Source organism: Giraffa tippelskirchi, chromosome 12 (assembly GCF_054371585.1).
Source record: "Giraffa tippelskirchi isolate mGirTip1 chromosome 12, T2T-mGirTip1v1.2.pri, whole genome shotgun sequence".
NCBI classification, from domain to species: Eukaryota; Metazoa; Chordata; class Mammalia; order Artiodactyla; family Giraffidae; genus Giraffa; species Giraffa tippelskirchi.
In genome coordinates, this window is record NC_137286.1 from 96,583,648 (window position 1) to 96,602,303 (window position 18,656).

The 18,656-nt window shown below is 43.2% G+C and overlaps 1 protein-coding gene across 5 annotated transcripts in view; it reads left to right on the top strand.

Moving 5' to 3' along the window:
• DCLK1 (doublecortin like kinase 1) overlaps nt 1-18,656 on the top strand; it is a 345,430-nt gene that overhangs the window by 173,365 nt on the left and 153,409 nt on the right. For all 5 annotated transcript variants that reach the window (XM_081551840.1, XM_081551842.1, XM_081551841.1 and 2 more), the window contains exon 4: nt 13,258-13,357. In XM_081551840.1, coding sequence (XP_081407966.1) covers nt 13,258-13,357 — 100 coding nt within the window. The remainder of the gene's footprint in view (nt 1-13,257; nt 13,358-18,656) is intronic.

An 18,656-nucleotide genomic window follows, 5' to 3' on the forward strand; every position in this document is an offset into this window, starting at 1 on the left:
TTAGCTCTTCTACCAGGGATCCACCCTGCACTGGAAGGCATGGTCTTAACCACTGGCCTGCCAGGGAAATCCCTCCTATTGGAGATACTTTATATTTTTGATATAAATGTGTATCTTAGCTGCATTTGAGTTGGGGTACAATGAAAGTAATTTGTGTAATGATTTTAGAATGTGATTTTCAGTTGCATTTGGACTAAACATTACTGGAATCATTATACTCAATTAGAAGTGGTTAAGCATCCACCATGCAGAACACTGACCACTGTTAAGAGACAAATTTTAAAATTTTGCAATATTTTAGGGGCACTCCCATTATGGAAGTGTGGTGATGGTGGTACCAGTGGTGATGAAGGCCATGGTGTTGATGGTCATGGGGCAGATGATAATTGTGGTGATAGTAACAGTCATTTTAGATCTCAGATTTATGGCAGTGTCATCATTTGGGGAAAAAATGTTTACTTCAGAAGACTGATTTGAAATGTATATAAAAAAATCTCTTTTAATGTCAAATTATAAATGTAGACAAGTAGATTACAACTAGAAATAGATTGAAAGCAACCAACTCTATAGTTTAATGTCAAGCAGTTTACAAATTTTCTTGGCAGAAGCGTGCTTCCATGAGTTTGGGAATATCGTTTTTTGCCTGCAACCCCAAGTGACAAACCAGTGCACAAGAACGTAAAAGGCGGAGTCTGTGTTTTTACCCTCAAGACGATACCAGTTCTTTGGATTGTGATTTTCTTGCAAACCTTAAAAAAAAAAAAAATCAGGTTTTACCAAAGGGCACTTTTGAGGACTCGATGTAATGATGTTAAGTTACGATTCTCTTCGGGGCCTGGCACATCTCAGGCCTTTGCACTGATTTGGGGCTCCTGCACCGTCGAGAGGGAGAGTCACAGCGCCAGCTCATCGGCTGTGTGCACGTTGAGTTAAAAGAGTCAATACAATTGCAAGAGAGCAACTCGGTGCTTTCAGTACAGTTTAAACTCCTGACCCAGAGAAGCTACATCTAAGGGTGCTGCCTTGCACACGTTTTGTGGACTGGGTTTGGTCCTCTGGATTTGAAGCCCAGCCTTTGCAATCTTAAGCTTCTTAATTTACCTGCTCACCAGGAATTCTGCCACAAAACATTTTAAGCTACCTTTTCAGTGACACCTTTCCTTTGTCCTTAGTTTCGTTTGCCTCGGAGGCACCCTGTTTGTGGTATTTCCCAGGCTTCTGAACGTTTAGTGGAAGCATCTCAGAACATCACTTCTTTGGCCTTCATCTGGACCTTCGCAAACGGTGACCACACTGGACCACAAACACAAGTGCATAGAATAAACAGGGATGAAGGAGCACACTTTCATAAATCTTTTTTCAAGGTATAATTATTGTCAAGGAGCTTTCTGTGGATGTTTCTAGATTAAAAGTTGTGTGGACTGAATCCAACCCAGAGGAGCCTTTTGTTGGTTTATGTGGTGTTACTTTTTTTAATTGGTACTTTTTTTAATTGAAAGTGTTGGTCACTAAGTCCTGTCTGACACTTTGAACTGTAGCCCACCAGGCTCCTCTGTCCATGGGATTCTCCGGGAAAGAATGCTGAAGCAGATTGCCATGCCCTTCTCTCAGGGACCTTCCTGACCCAGGGATCGAACCTGTGTCTGCTGCACGGCAAGCGGATTCTTTACCACTGAGCCACCAGGGAAGCCCTTCCCTCATCTGTGTTCTCCACCAAAGCCAGGCTGGACCTGTGTTGTGACTCTCACCAAGGGCAACCGGAGCACCTCTCAGCCTTGACAGTGAGAGCTTGCAGTGTTTTTCATACTGGTTTGAAGCTCCCATTATGCCCAGCACCTCTGTTCAGACGTTAAGCAGACAACTAAGTATTAACTGTCGCAGACACATTTTCCTCTTGGGGGTTGTTATTCCTCATCTGCTTTGAAGATCTCTGCATTCATTGGCTTCGCGTATCACATAATGATTTTATTTCTTGTTTTTCCAATGATCATCGTCAGTGTTTCTGCCTAATTAGAAACCAAGTCACAGTCTCCACTGCCTATTTACATGGATCTTTTAGAAGATCCTCTGAGTGACAGTATGTTCAGTTGAACTCTTTTGCTAGCCCTGAAAAGAATGACTTGAATAATAAGGCTGGTCCAATAAGCCAGTTTTGGGGCATGACAGCCCTCAGCTTGAACATCCATGGTCTTAGCCCGTTAGGGCTGCTGTAACAAGATACTGCAGTCGGGGTGGGTCATAAACACCAGAAATTTTACTTCTTACAGTCCTAGAGGCTGAGGAATCCAGGGTCGAGTGTCTGGTGAGAGCCTGGCTGGCTGTCTTTTTTGCTGCAACCTCACCTGGTAGAAGGGACAAAGGAACCTTCTTGGGCTTCTTTTATAAGGACCCTAATCCATGACCTCATCGCATCCCAAAGGCCCTGCTCCCCAATACCATCACCTTCGGGTTAGGATTTCAGCATGTAGCTCTGGGTGGCCATGGACAGGAGCAGCCATCTGGGATTGAGTGATACGTTTGCTTCTGAGCTCAGGTCAGAGATTGTCCGTACCCCCTTTAAAGAGAGAACTGTGTGACATTTCCACGTGGACTGTGCTTCCACTCCTTAGGTGGAGTGGCAAGTGCCTGCGTGTGTGCTCAGTTGCTTGTTTGTGTCTCTTTGCAACCCTATGTAGCCCGCCAGGCTCCTTTGTCCTTGGGATTCTCCAGGCAAGAATACTGGAGTGGGTTGTCACTTCCTCTTCCAGGAAATCTTCCCAACTCAGGGATCGAACCCACGTCTCTTTATGTCTCCTGCATTGGCAGGCAAGTTCTTTACCACTGGCACCATCTGGGAAGCTGGTGGCAAGTAGAGTAAGCTATTAATTTTTTTTCAGTTAATATATTTTTAGCCGTGTTAAGTCTTCATTGCTGCGTGGCTTTCTCTAGTTGCGGCGAGTGGGGGCTGCTCCCTAGTTGTGCCGCGTGGGCTTCTCGTTGTGGTGGCTTCTTTTTGCAGAGGGAGGGCTCCAGGCAGGCACAGGCTTCAGGAGTTGCTGCACATGAGCTCAGTAGTTGCAGCTTCTAAGCTCTAGAGCACAAGATCAGTAGTTGTGGCCCACAGGTGTAGTTGCTTCACAGCATGTGGGATCTTCCCCAAACAGGGATCGAACCTGTGTCTCTTACATTGGCAGGTGAATTCTTTACCCCTGAGCCACCAAGAAACCCCCAGAGTAAGCTATTATAAAGATGTGGTAGGCAACAGGAACGATGTCTCACCGGAGAAGCCAAACAGAGCAATGGGATTGAGGTTGCATTAACTTGTCAAGAGGGCAGAATTGAAAGCCTCCAAGGTCAGCTCTGTTCTCCACACCTCTCTTTCCTAAATGTTCAAAGGTTTTAGTATTGTGTTCTTAAGAGATAGCCCCAGATTCCTCAGCAGGATGCCTGGTCCAGAGACCTGCTCTGTCTAACCAGAGCCAGCACTGACAGTAGCAGCTGCTTATCCCCTGTGCACTCCCTGTGGGCCAGGCATGGTGCCGAGTGCTGATAGCCCCATCTTACAGATGAAGAAACTGAGGCTTGAGGATGTTCAATAGCTGCCCAAGGTCACACATCGATTAGGTGGCAGAGCCAGTGCACCTAGTCATTCCTGGGTACTTGTCGTTGTTCAGTCTGACTCTTTGTGACCCCATGGACTACAGCATAGCAGGCTCCCCTGACCTCCACTGTCTCCCGGAGTTTGCTCAATTCATGTCCACTGAGTCGGGGATGTTATCTAACCATCTCTTCCTCTGCTGCCCTATTCTCCTTTTGTCTTTAATCCTTCCAAGCATCAGGGTCTTTTCCAATGAGTCAGTTCTTTACCAAAGTATTAGAGCTTCAGCATCAGTCCTTCCAGTGAATATTCAGGGTTGATTTCCTTTAAGATCGACTGATTTGATCTCCTTGCAGTCCAAGGAGGTATTAGACGGTCATTTTATAACTAAAAAGAAGAAGAAGAAAAAGAGATGTTAATATTAAACAAAGCAAAACAGGATAAGTAATGAAAGATGAATCATTTAGATGGCGATCCTGGATGAAGAATGCATTCCTCCCGCAGAGATGCTCCTCTGTCCATCACAAGACGTCCCTGTGAGCCAGAGTCTGAGAACACACTCAAGGAACACATGCACTTTCCATTCCTTAATTCTTGGGATTTTTTCTGGTTGACCCAGCAAATTTCAAAAGAGAATGTGTTTTTTTCCCCCATTTCTTTAAGCATCAACATGTTATTCCAATGTTAGTTCCTAACCAACTCTGAACTTCAACAACAATATTATCCACTTTTGCCAAAAAAAAAAAAAAGAAAAAGACTGTTAGAACTTCAAACTTGTAGAAAGCAGTTTGAGAATCTTTCCTTATCTCTGTTTGTTATTATCTTACTCGTATTAGAGTAATTTATTACTTATTGACTATATTTTTTTCTAGGGAAGAATCAGACTTTCTTGAAAATATTTTTCCTTTTTAGAAATTTCTAGCTAGAGGAGCAATTGTAAAATAAATTGCCGTTTGCATTAAGTTTCTCATCAACGAAATGAGAAGGTGATAAAGGGACGATACCTAACGTATTCTAGCTGCAGATAAACTAATTGTAGACATATTTTAGAACCATAAATGCATGGAATTGCAAGATTTAAAGAACAGGAAAATTCACAACGGTTGACTTACAGTGTATGTGGCGTCATGATACTAAGAGATGAGGAAAGAAGCCAAGTATGGAATGGAATTGGAAGAGAAACCTTCTCAAAATTAAGTTTTGGCAGGAGGAGGGGGCTTTTATGTGCCAGATTTTCACTGAGAGCTTATTATAGTGGTCACATTGTGAACTGTGTAGAAAGGAGATGGTTGCTTCTGGTGCCTTAGATAAACAGGTGACTGAACTTTTTTTTTTTTTTTAAAGTATAAGCATTCCTTTTGGTAAAGATTACCTCATCAGAACGTAGTCAACAGAACCTTTAAAGCTATGCTCTTTAACTGGTATCAAGAAGAATGAGGAATTATAAATATTTTTTTAGGAAAATAATATTGAAACAGAAAGGATAGGCCATAATCAGTGATGCCAATAAACGGACTGAATTTCTTGGCTTTTATTTTTGTGGTTGTTTGTAATTTCACTTAGAATACACTAAATAGGTGACGGTGAAATATTTTAGTGTCTAACACAAGCTGGTGTGGCTTCAAACAAGGAGGGCCATGGCTGCAGAGATATCCCTTATTTCGTTGCTAGAGGGTGCTCTTGTAAAGAAAATCTCATCACACAAGCGCTGCTGAGAATCTCACCCAACCTGGTGATGTCAGCGTCACCATGGAGATCTCACCAGTGAGGGGAAGTGGATTCCACAGTCCTGCTTTGGAAATGTGTAAATAGCAGATGCTTTTATTGCCTTTGTTTGAATCCTTGCCCTTGCAGAGCAATTCAAACCGGAAGCTCAGAGGAGAGGAAGTCCATGTTTTCTTCAGTGTTTTTGTTTTTTTTTTTCTCCTTCACAAGCAGCTTGGGGGCCTGTGATGAGAGTGTGTGATGGCAAGTTAATGGGAAAGATGTGATTTCAGATTTCACGTAAGAATGTCAGAAAACTGAATATGTTTTCCTTGAGTCAAAGAAATAATTCCAACTTGCTTTAATAATTTTATTAGGTAACTTTTCATTATACACTATAGGATAACTAAGTGGTTTTATCAGCTGTAATTTATAACACGTGAATGCAAGGGTCCATGTTTATATACATTTGAATAGTCTTGTTTTCCTGAAGCTTGACAGGTTAAACTCCTGCCTTTGAATTCTGACTGACCTAGTTTCAAATTCCTATTGATCCTCTGTTTAATCTGGCTAAGTTTTTCTAAATCTGTAAAGTATGGATACTGTGTGTGTGTGTGTGGTCAGTTGCTCTGTCATGTCCAACTCTGCGGTTCCGTGGACTCTTATCTAGCCCACCAGGCTCCTCCGTCCATGGGATTTTCCAGGCAAGAATACTGGAGTGGGTTGCCACTTGCTACTCCAGGGGCTCTTCCCAACCCAGAAATCGAACCCAAGTCTCTTGTGTCTCCCGCATCAGCAGGCAGGTTCTTTACCACTAGAGCCACCTGGGAAGCCCGGGAGGGATATTAATAGCATCTAAACTGTTAGCTGCTCAGTCATGTCTGACTCTTTGCAGCCCCATGAACTGTAGCCCGCCAGGCTCCTCTATTCAGAGGATTTCCCAAGCAAGAATACTGGAGTGGGTTGCCATTTCTTTCTCCAAATAGCATCTAACTATTGTCTCATAGTCTGTCTCCATAACAGAGGGGCTTAAATGTAATAATGTATATTGAATATTAAGTGTAATAATGTATATAGAAAGGTTCTTGTTGCTCTGTCACACACACATCTTTTCTTTATATCTTCATCACATAACTACTATAGTAAAACATTGGACCTTTAGAGAAACTGATAAGCAAGAGAATTTAGATAACTAGTCCGAGTCTATACGACCACCTCAAATCTGTGCCCAGAATCTACGTATCATGATGTTCATTCAAAGGCTTTTTCCAGCATATCTGGCAGTTACAATCATCCATGTTTTTTGAGATATGGATATGGTATTATGCTAATCATCCCCAGAGATAAACTCAGATGCAATAAAGTGTTTTTATTTGGGATTGGATTTTTCCACCTGATGCGAAGAGCCGACTCATGGGATCAGACTCTGATGCTGGGAAACATTGAGGGCAGGAGGAGAAGGGGGCAACAGAGGATGAGATGGTTGGATGGCATCACCGACTCAATGGACATGGTCGATTTTGAGTGAACTCTGGGAGATGGAGAAGGACAGGGAAGCCTGGCGTGCTGCAGTCCATGGGGTTGCAAAGAGTCGGACGCAACTTAGCAACTGAACAACAATATACATTCTTAGAATAACCAAAGCATTAGGTAAGAACTGAAAATTGATTGATGGCACCTTGTGCCATAAACTGATCACCTTTATGAATTGCATACCATATGCATATAATGCCATTTCTAATGTAGGGACATTTTGACAGAGGACGCTTTTCTGAGAGGAATACACATCTCTGGCTCCCACAAAACTAAAATGTGGCCCCAAGAGTCCCTGATTAAGACAGTGGTTCATAGATCTATATATTCGTGTGGTCGCAGGTGAACATATTTGCAGGTGACTTTCACAGCATCATTTCAGTGGAAACCTGGGGCATGAACCCAACTTGTTGTCAGCAACTGCAGCCATCTTCGTATCAGCTCCCTGATGCTAATTCAAAGTGTGCTTCATGGGACTTCCCTGACAGTCCAGCGGCTAAGACTCCGGGCTCCCAATGCAGGGAGCCCAGCTTTGATCCCTGGTCAGGAACTAGATCCCACCTGGCCCAACTAAAAAGATCCCACGTGCCACAACTACAGATCCCACATGTCGCAACGAGGACCTTAAGGAAATATATATGTTTAAAAGTGTACTTTGTCCCAAAACGATTGACCCGTAGGACTTCCTAGACCCAAAGTGAGAAGGGGCACCCGTATGCTACATTTGACCCAAATCTACTTTTACAGTAGACGCCTGTTGTGCCCGGGAGCTATCTGCTGCATTTGTTATAAATTTATTTATTTGTTTATATTAGCTATGCATTTGATTTGTGCTTATTTGGAAGGAAAACTGTATTTGGGCTAAAATGTGTTGAGGGTCTATCCTCTTCTGAGTTGCAGTTGAATTCTTGAAACAACCAGAACGATAAACAGAGGCACGAAGAGATGAACGTCTGAGGGGCGGAGCTGGGTTACCGCAGAACCCCGGGCTTTGACGACCGGGCTGTGCCCTTGGAGAATTGTCCCAGAGTGGACATCCCCGCTGGGCCGCAGACTCGCACTCAGGGAGGCACCATCTCTGCCCGGAGTTTAAGATCTTTAGAAACAGGGGTTTCCTGACCTGCTTGAGTCTGTGGTCACGGCAGAGCAGGAGCTGCGCCCCAGCCACCTGCCTCCAGACCCACGACAAACTGCTGGAAGGCACTGCAGGTTCCTCTCTGCTGAATTTCCGATTCACTGCAGTGTTTTAGGAGATCCTTGGAGTGCCAGTCTGTGCCTCTAAGCGCTGGAAATGAAGAGGTGAAGGCTGAAGGCAGTCCTATCCTCAAGGCCTCGCACAGTGGTGCCCAGTGAACACTTATGGAGTGATGACTAGGGGTTCAGAGCAGGGGAGAGTCACTTTGGGTTGGAGTGTAGAGAGAAGGTAAGGCTTAGATCTTCAACAGAGCCTTGAGTCGTAGAAGGGATTTGCGTAGTCAAAGAGTTAGTAGGAGGGGATACCTAATGGGGAAAAAATTTGTTCCAAAGCCACACACACATAAGATTGAAGAAGTCCTTTCCAAGGAGAGTAAGTAAAGAAGATAAATTGGAACATGTTTCCTGTTAGAGCATAGTACTTAAATTAATCCATTCGTCTATCCATCCATCCATCCATCCATATCAACGCTTATTGAGTATCAGGCAGCATCTCATGGCTAAAGCTACCATGGACTTGAAAGCTAGGTTCGGAGCAGATTTTGAGGATTCTGGAATGCCACGCTCAAAGATGAACTGCAGTGTGATGATAAGCCATAGGTGTTTGTGTGAGCCATGGAGAGAGAGATTGAAAATTTACTAAGAAGAAGGAGATTAAGAGAATTAAGTAGGCTCAGTGGGAGAGAAAGGAGGTGGGAATGAGCAGAACCATGGTCCACAGGTAGGAGGCTAAGCTGTGGACTGAGGTGGTGATGGGGGTGCTGAGGAGGGGCAGGGAAGGCCTGGGTTTGGGAGACGGTGCTGAGGCAGCATCTGTGGCCATGGAGACCACGGAGATAGACGGGCACTGACTGTACCACCTCTTCTGGAGGCAGGAGTGATAGTGAACAGAGACAGGCTGGACTTTCTTTTCTCAAACATCATCTCTCTGCCTTTGCATCTTTCTTGGACCCAGTCTTGATGGATGCTTCCAATACCTGATACCTGTCGACCAGAGATTTCACAGAAGAGAAGGTCAACTGTCACTATCTCTTTGTAGCAAGGAATGTTGTTGTTTTAATCCATAAGTGGAACTTGTTTCTCAAAGCTGGTTACCACACTGACTTTTGAGAACCTCAGACTTAAGAAGGAATACCATTGCATAGATGTATCAAATCAGATAATTACGCACAATATTGGTCTTACATTTCTCTATCTTTTCTAATCCTTTGATGTCAGAAAATACTATAATGCGTAAAGGAAAATTCTCCAAGTATATTGGCCTAGAAAAAAGGGTAATAAATCTTCCTCTGTTATCCTCTGTTGTTAGATGGGATAGAATACATTTGTAGCTACCTCCAGCTCAATGATCGAGAGTGAGGGCACAGACAATCAATGTGCATAGATTATCCTAAATCCATCTTTATTGTAACCTTGTGTTTAAGCCTCCTTTGCTATCAACCCTTTTACCAAGGCTTCTAACAGGGAGCAGTTTTCTAAATTTGAACTTGATCTACTGACCCTTCCCACCTTCTCTGGGTGGGAGTTTTGTAAGCAGGGAAATGGATAAATGATGCCAGAGCAAAAAGCATAGAAAACATCACAGTTTCTGACAGTTGAACAAATTCTTTGATTTTACTCACTGAAGATTGAGAGGTAAATGGATACATGTTGCTTGGCATTGAAAGGACTTCTTCTCTCTGTCTTCTTTTTGTGTGTGTGCTGAGTGATGACAGTTACTTTTCCATAGCCATCACTGTGTTCCTTTTATGTTCTTGGAGTCCTGGAGTTGGAAACAACATCAAAAGTTCATCATGTTTCAGTTCTCACTTGGAACAGAATTCAATCTAAACGGTCCAGTTTGAATCATTGTCGCTCTATTCTCTGAGTCTCGGGCTGGGAGGGTGGTCATCAGGATATGATGGATGGGGGTTGTCTGGCAACCTGCTCATAACACGTTTTAGTTCTGATAGTTGTTTGTTCCTTTAGCATTGGCATAAAGTAACCACCGGTAGATAGAGGTGATCTGGTTGGCCACCTGATGTTCTGAAATGCAAATGATGGGAATATGTGGAAAGAAAGGGCATTTTTATTCTTTTGGAAAACAGCATTTTTCATCCATCGGAACTTTGTCATCATAATGTTTGGCACAGAGCCTGGCACAGAGTAGGTCCAGCTTAAATGTTTGAATGAACTTAAAATTCTTTTCACTTAACAGCTGTCAGCATGGTACCAAAGGGAACCTATCCGATAAGAGAGCATACCATGCTGGTAAGGAGAGTTCCAGAATCAAGTAAGTCTGGGAAACACTGTATTTTTGTATCTCCTCTTTGGAGTTGCAGTGTACTTTGCACATTAAGGGTCTTGAGAAGATCAGAAAAAAACAAACCCAGCTGGTGCTAGTGGTAACTCACCTGACAGTGCAGGAGATGTAAGAGACATGGGTTCGATCCTTGGGTTGAGAAGATTCCCTGGAAAAGGGAATGACAACCCACTTCAGTATTCTTGCCTGGAGAATCCCATGGACAGAGGAGCCTGGCAGGCTACAGTCCATGGGGTCACAAAGAGTCAAACACAACTGAAGTGACACAACATGAAATAAAGAAACCTGCTTATATTGGAGAAATATTTTCCAAATCTCTTTGGCCATAGGACCCTTTGGGGCACAAATTCTATTAATCATTCTCACTGTAGGAAATACTGCTTTTTAGGGTTAATTGTTCACATTTTTGCCTGAATAAGACATGGTTTCCCATTCTTCCTCATTTTTATATGCCCGTGTGCTTTATGCTAATGGACAGATAGTCAGCACAGTATGGACTCACGTGACTAAAATGACAATGGCCTGGGCAGGGTTGGTTGTGATGACTCCCAGGATGATCAGGAAAGCTGGGGTCGGGTGCTGGGGTGCTGTGTCATGAAGATACAAATGAAGAGAGTCACGGTTGGAGTCTGACAGAAAGAGAGGAGTGAAACAGAGAGCGGGTTCTCAATTCAAAGGGCCTGTTACTAACCCAGGTAGACGATCAAAGCTCCTGAGTGTTGAAGACCTTCCGTTCATCTTCCTGGATGATTACAGTGTCCCTCTTAAGTCACCTGTGTTTTCAAGCTTTTAGAGACAGAATAAGCACTGACCACTGTGAACGTCCCTCACTCACACTTAATGCTTACTGTCAAACTGTGAGAGAAGTATCCTTCTGAAGACCTCAGCCAAGTGGTTATTTGTGGAGATTTTGTTGTTGTTGTTTTTTAATTTTTATGGGAATACAGTTGCTTTACAGTGTTGTGTTAGTTTCTGCTGTACAGCAAAGTGAATCAGCTATGTGTGTTTGTGTGTGCTCAATTGCGTCTCTTTGCGACCCCCATGGACTGTAGCCCTCCAGGCTCCTCTGTCCATGGGATTTTCCAGGCCAGAATCCTGGAGTGGGCTGCCATTTCCTTCTCCATAATCAGCTATATGTATGTCTATTCCCCCCCTTTTTCGGACTCCCGTTCCATTTAGGTCACCGCAGAGCACCGAGTAGAGCCCCCTGTGCTATACAGCAGGTTGGCGTTAGTTATCTGCTTTACACGTGGTAACAATAGTGCGTATATGTCAATCTCAATCTCCTAATTCACCTCCCTTCCCCATTTGGCATCCATATGTTTGTTCTTTACATCTGTATCTCTGTTTCTGCTTTGCAAATAGGTTCATCTGTACCATTTTTCTAGACTCCACGTGTATGTGTTAATATATGGTATTTGTTTTTTTCTTTCTGACTTCACTCTGTCCAAGTAGTTGTTTGGGAATGAGGGATTATTGGAGAAAAACTATCTGATGCCTCCACAGCATTGCATCCGGGGCTCTAAATGGTGCTATCCTTTCCCACCTTACTTCTGCAAGTGCTCCAGCATCTTTGACCTGTCAGGGTCACGTTACGAGAACTGACAAGGAGCAGAACCCCAGAACCCCAGCGGTGCTCTGCGGATGAAGTACCAGTACATAAGGGAGGGGTTCACAGGGAGCACAGAGCAAAAACATCTCACACATCAGACACAGGAAGGCTTCTCTCTGATCCTCAAATATCCAAGGGAAAATGCAATAAATAAATATGAAAGTCTATTTCACGCAGCTCTGAGTGGTGCCTTCAAGTGACTGCTTTACAATCTGCTCCAAGTGGTCAAAGAAAATTGAAAATAGAAATCAGAAGCATTTCCGGCGCCTTATACTGGCATTATACATACTGTGAACAACAACAGCAAAAATATTACACTGCACATCCACATATTCAGAGAGAGAGCAGTAAGCTCGGAATTATTCATCTGGACTACATTTACTTGAAAAGCGGCATTTAGCTTTCAAAGTTCATGTTAGAGAAGAAGTTGAATAAAATATCAAAAGGTTGTTTTAAAACTTTCCCTTTGTGTGACCACAAGCTAGGGAACCATGGGAGTGTTAAAGTTCAGCTTAGCTTGAGATGAGGGATACAGTTGCTTGGTCTCTGTAAGCTAAATCTCTGAAATAACTGACTTTTTCTATTATTCCTTTTATGAAGGGTACCATTTTTGTTTTAGATAGAGGTAGAAACAGTCTTGGGCTTCCCAGGTGGCTCAGTGGTAAAAGAAGTCTTTTGCCAATGCAGAAGACGCAGATTTGATCCCTGGGTCAGAACGATACCCTGGAGGAGATATTGGCAATCCACTCCAGTACTCTTGCCTGGAGAATCCCATGGACAGAGGAGCCTGGCGGGCTACAGTCCATGGGGTCACAAAGAGTCGGGCACGACTTAGCACAGCACAGACGGGGTCTAAAGGAGATTGTTCTATTCCTGTGAGGGTACAAATATTTTTCTCTAATCGTTGCCCCAGTGACCATCATCATGTAACTATGGCATCAGTTGTTGCTAAAACCATAGACTGACTTCTACTGCTCTCCAGGACAGTTACAATCAGAGGAGTGAAGGAGTGCTCCTTTTCCACAAGGTGCTGTGTCCAGTCTGTTGTGAAAATAAAGGGCTCTTACCTCCTAGCTTATTGATATATCAAGTCATAAATGTGACAGTTACCGGTTCTATGTACCTTATCCCGCCTTCCTGCACCACTGAAACGGAACATGTTTCTTACTAGTAACAGATGCTGAAAAACCTCCCTTTGAAATTCCTCCGGAGGACCAGCCCTGTTGATTCCATTAGATGGGAAGTGGCTGTATGCAGATGTCCACTGGCGGGGATGCTTTGCTGTAATTGCTGTTCTCCTGACCCTTTGCTGAGTGCCATGCTTTTCTCTTGTAGGTGATGTGCCTTCAGGACTTTTTTGGTGACGATGACATTTTTATTGCATGTGGACCGGAGAAGTTCCGTTACCAGGATGATTTCTTGCTAGATGAAAGTGGTAAGGAAACCAAAAAAAAAGTTCAAAACCAGGGGAAATTTGAGGCAGCTTTCCAAAATGAGCTGCACTCGGGCCAAGATTATGTCAGCTCGAAAGCTACCAAATCAGTTTCAGATCCTCAGCCAACATGGCTTTTCCATATCTCGAATTTCTTTGATATTATTTTAATATAGAAAACAGATGAAATGATCATTGGAAAGGTTAAATCATTTAGAAGAGTAAATTACCAGTGGCTAATTTATAACCATTTTGTTAACTACATTGGTGTTCTATAGAAAAATCATGGTGCCGATGGTCTACGTTTTTAATTACGTATTTTTATCAAAACTCATAGTTGAAAGATGTGTTATCATAAAGTTATTGAGCATGTGTCTAGACTCAGCTTTCACATGGCCTTCTTTCTCCTGTAGGTCCTGAGAAAGATAGTCTTGTGTCCTTTTCCTTTAAATATGTCAGAATTTGTGTGTCATTAGGATCTGTGAAGGATCAGAAAAAAGTGTCCTTCAATTAAAAATGAAATGTGATTTTTTTTCCAATTGATAGAGAAGGAACCATTGATAAAGAGGGAAAGATGTATCTTAGGAAATGAATGTGAAAGGTTGTAACTTCAAGAATGATGTTTTCTGATACCATAAATCATCTCAGAATCTTAACAGCATCACAGGAAAGATGATTGCCCTGAACAAAGAGACCTTTCCTAAGTCATATGACTTCTGATTTAATCAGGGACATAGTACATATTTATTGTTAATTCAAGTTGTTGCTACTTGGAAATACTTTTTGAAGTGATAATGAATTTCTTGCTTAGATAAATGCAGATTAAACTAATGAGCTTTTGACCAAGTGGGTGGGAAATACTGGAGCTCCAAATATGGCTGATGTACATTCACATAGAATGTCTATATTATATGCATATATACATATCAGGTACATGCATTTAAACACACTACAGTTATTTCATCATTTTAAAATGACTTCAGCTGTATAGGGAGAGATGAGAATAAGAGAGATTGCCCCTTTATCATGAAAACTTTAAATGCCTAATAAAAGTTTTTGTAGCTCTATCACTTGAGATTTAAGTTATTGATATTTTGGTTGAAAAAGCTGGAAGAGTGGTTTGGTACTGCTTTCCCTCTAAATAAGTTTTCTCTAAATACTTTGCATCTTTTTCTCTGATAGACTCTCCTTGGAGACAAAGATTGATGCAAATCTATCACTCACACAATGTCCAGGGGTGGGCTCCCCCAGCCCACCCCTTTTTCAGATGAGGCAGCTTAGCCGTTGTGCAAAAGAAGTGAAGGTTAGAAGTCAGGCAGAAGAGCCGACAGCACAGTTTTGAGAAGAATAAACTGCCTTGATTTCCAATTTAAAGAAAATAGCGTTTCTAATGAGACGGATGGAGAGACCAGATGTGTTCTGAAATGAAAGTTTGAGTCTGCTGCTTTGATAATGGAAAAGCAGCCTGTCAGACTTGAACTGGAATCCAGCTCAGTTTCAGATCAGCAGAGCTGGCCTGACCTTCTGCTGCCCTCTGTGTCCCCCCAACCCCCAGGGAGACTTGGGGCTTCTTCCCCACCTTGCCTCTCTTGGTGTGGCCTTGGGAGCTGGGCTTTCGCCCTTGACAGTGTTCTCTCAACCCAGGCGGCTTCAGCCTACTCATGTTCGTCCAATGTGATGGGCAGGCCGGCTCTCTGAAACGTAGAACAGCAAAATCCCTGTGATTTCCCTGCAGAAACCTTTCTCATGAATAAGAATGCATATATATACATGCACAGTCACGCACATGTGTGCACGCACACGCGCGAGTCAGGGGATGTCCCCATGATGTGTGGCTTGGCCCCGTGAAGGACCACTTCAGACTAAACTTTAGTGGCAGAGGGAGAACTGCACATCCTTTCCTGGGATGAATATACCCCGAGCGTTTCTTGGTGTGAAGTACATCTGCTGAGTAACTGTGTACTCCCCCATATCCTCCAGGAAGCACGTGGCTTGGGGGTGGGGGGAGAGACGAAGTCTAAATTGAGATTTTTTTTTTTACTTCCTGGCATGAACCTTCCCTGAGACTAAATTCACACGTTGACAACTGCAGTTTCCCCATTGCTTGTACAGCATGTTCTGGCGCTAATGTATTAACATTTGAATCTTTTTTTTTTTTTTTAAGTGCTCTGAGCATGATTTGCTGCAGCTTATCTGTACTTGCTAAACAATATTTGCACGTTGAGGCTTCCTTTGGCCTCTTCCATAGGGGCTTCCTGAAAGGAGGGGCAATGGGGAGGTGGGGGCCCAGCGATGACTGAATTAATATTGGCGCAGAGGCTCTGCTTGATTTAATGGCACCGAGAAGTGGGCTGTTGCCACAAGGCAGCACTTTTATTTTGTCTCTCGAAGTTAAGCCAGCTTGCAGTGAGTTCAGGATTAGCAGCAATACCTCCCCTAATGACTGCTGGGAAAGCTCCTGGAGATGGCTCTTAAGGTCTTTCCAGTGAAACATTGTGACTTTATAGATGTTTATTTCACGGGACTACAGTGGAGCCAGATCAATATTAAAACCTGTGAGGGGGCTTTCTTCCTCCCCCGTTTTCACGGAAAAAAATACCTTCCTTCTTCCAGCTCCAAATGTAACCATTTTAGCAATAACGTCATCAATCAGTGGATTCCTAGCACCTTCTACTCTGGTGGATGAAGGACTATATATAGGGACACAGGCCAGCAGATCCTTCCTCAGTCGTGGCTTGGGGTCTGATTTAGAAATGATGAAACATAGTCAAGGGAAATGCCAAATTGGAGACCGGAAGCTTCACACGGTTTTGCTTGTATGTTGATGATAAACTGACGAATTTATAATTTGTTGCCCTTAAAAAGAGAGGATTTTGTTGAGAAATGCCTCCGTCTACCCAGGAGGGACAAGCAACTCCTTGGTAAGGAGCCTGTCACATGATGTCACCTTCTGTCCACCCCTCAAAGCCAACACCCCCCAAAGTCGCTTGGCCAATTTCCTCACCTGCTTACTTCACCCCTGCCAGGCCTGACACCTGCTCGGGAGTCTAAACCTCACTCATCCTTTTTTTAAAAAAATTAAATTTAATATTTTTATTGAAATGAGTTGATTTATAATGTTGTGTTAATTTCTGCTGTACAGCAAACTGATTTGGTGTTACACACACACACACATACACACACACACACACACACACACACACATTCTTTTTTATATTCTTTTCCATTATGGTTAATTTCAGGATTCAGGATACTGAATACACGTCCCTGTGCTATACCGTGGGACCTTGTTGTTTATCCATTCTACATATACTGGTTTGCATCTACTAACCCCAAACTCCCAGTCCAGCCCTCCCCTTGTCCCCTCTCCCTTGGGCAACCACAGGTCTGTTTTTTATGTTGGTGAGTCTGTTTTGTAGATAAGTGCATCTGTGTCCTATTTTAAATTCCACGTATAAGTGGTGTCATATGGTATTTGCCTTTCTCTTTCTGCTCATCCTCTCTATTTACCAGTTCCCCTGTGCCCTTGATTCCAGTGTTAACAGGCATGACTTCAGACTTACATATTTTTGTTTGGGTGTTGTGTATCTGTCTCCTAAAGCTTCTGTAACAAAAGTCCTGTCTCTGGGGAATGCTGGTCCAGGTTTCTCCTGCAGTAGACAGACCCATCTGGAGTATAGTTTTCTTCCTGGGTATGTGATTCGAGAAGGGACATTTCCTCAGCTTTCTCTTGTGGACCCTGTGGTATTGGGTACCCAGGGCCCTCTTGACACATGTTCCCAGAAATGTTCCATCCTGACCACTTTCCAAGGACTCAGGTCCTGAATGAGATGTAGCAGAAGCTACATCAGGCACCAGGCACCACAGGGTCCTCATTGCTTTCCCCAATTCTGGGTGATGAGAAAATAGGGTTAGAACCCAGCATAGTGGAAGCAATACTGGGACAGGGTTATGAGACAAAGATCTGGCCCAAGCTCCGTGTCCTGCTTATTGTGTGGTCTCTACATCTCCAAGCCTGCTTCCCATTCTGTAAAACACCTTTCCCCCCCTCCCCAGGTTGTAATGGACCTCAAATGAGATAATAAATGTCAAAGCACGTTCAAAACTGTGTTCCTTATTACTTAGTGAATGATGTTAGTGAATGACACCTCAGCTGAAATATACCTCCTGGTGGACTGCAGCTGGACTCAACCACGTAGCTGCATTGGCAGGGCTTAATTGGAGGCAGATGTCACCAAGATTTGCTGCCGGGGCACTTTAGAACAAAAAAGTGATTACCTATTGCTTTTTTCCCACTCTCAACTTTTATTCCTGTGGTGGAGGTGAGAGGAGATGCAGCGATCTTTGAAGATATCCACCCTTTTCTGCACAGAATCTCTGGAAGATTAAACCAAATGACACTTAGACCCAGTCAGATTTCTAAAACTGATGATGTTCAGGAAGTCCCAGCCCTTAGGTCTACGTTGATTTGGGTTAGAGGGATTTTAAAGGATCTGCTGCTCTGTCCTGGGGCTGGTGATGCCGAGAAACAAAAAAGATCACTAGGGACACCAGAAAGACGCTTAGTGTCAGGATTGACCAGACCTCCTCACAAAGTGGCTTTTGAGCTACTGCAAGCAAAAGTCATTCATTCTTTCCTGAGGAGCCCACCAGGCTCCTCTGTCCGTGGGGCTTCTCCAGGCAGGAATATTGGAGTGGGTTGTCATGCTGTCCTCCACGGTATTTTCCCAACCCAGGGACGGTCTCCTGCATTGCAGGCAGATTCTTTACCATCTGAGCCACCAGGGAAGCCCATTCTTTCATACGTCCATTCATTTATTCAGTAAGCTAGACTAACTTACCAGGTGCCAGGCAGTGCACTAGGCACAAATAATTTTAGACAGTAACACTTCCGTGAAATAGGACCCTCCTATGACTTTTAATATTGCTTATGTCTGAAGCTGTCAAAGGATCTTGGCTGCTGAACTTTGACTCAGAATATGAATTGTTGCTCATATATTTTATCTCTTTGGAGTAATATTGTTGTAAAATATCTGACAGATCACAACAGACTGACAGTTCTTTATAGGTTTAAATTTTAATTGGATTATGTGGCCAGTTTAAATGGAATCTGTGAGCAGATTTATTTCAGATGTGTGGTACCTGATGCTAGAATACTTGATAGGTTCAATAGGTTCAATTTTGATGTTAGGAATGTACAGTTCTTATTTCAAAAAAAAAAATTATAACTGTAGTGGTGAATAATTGCCAAGTTTCTGTGACCTTTTGTTTTTGAATAGAAAATCTGGTATGCATTTTTATG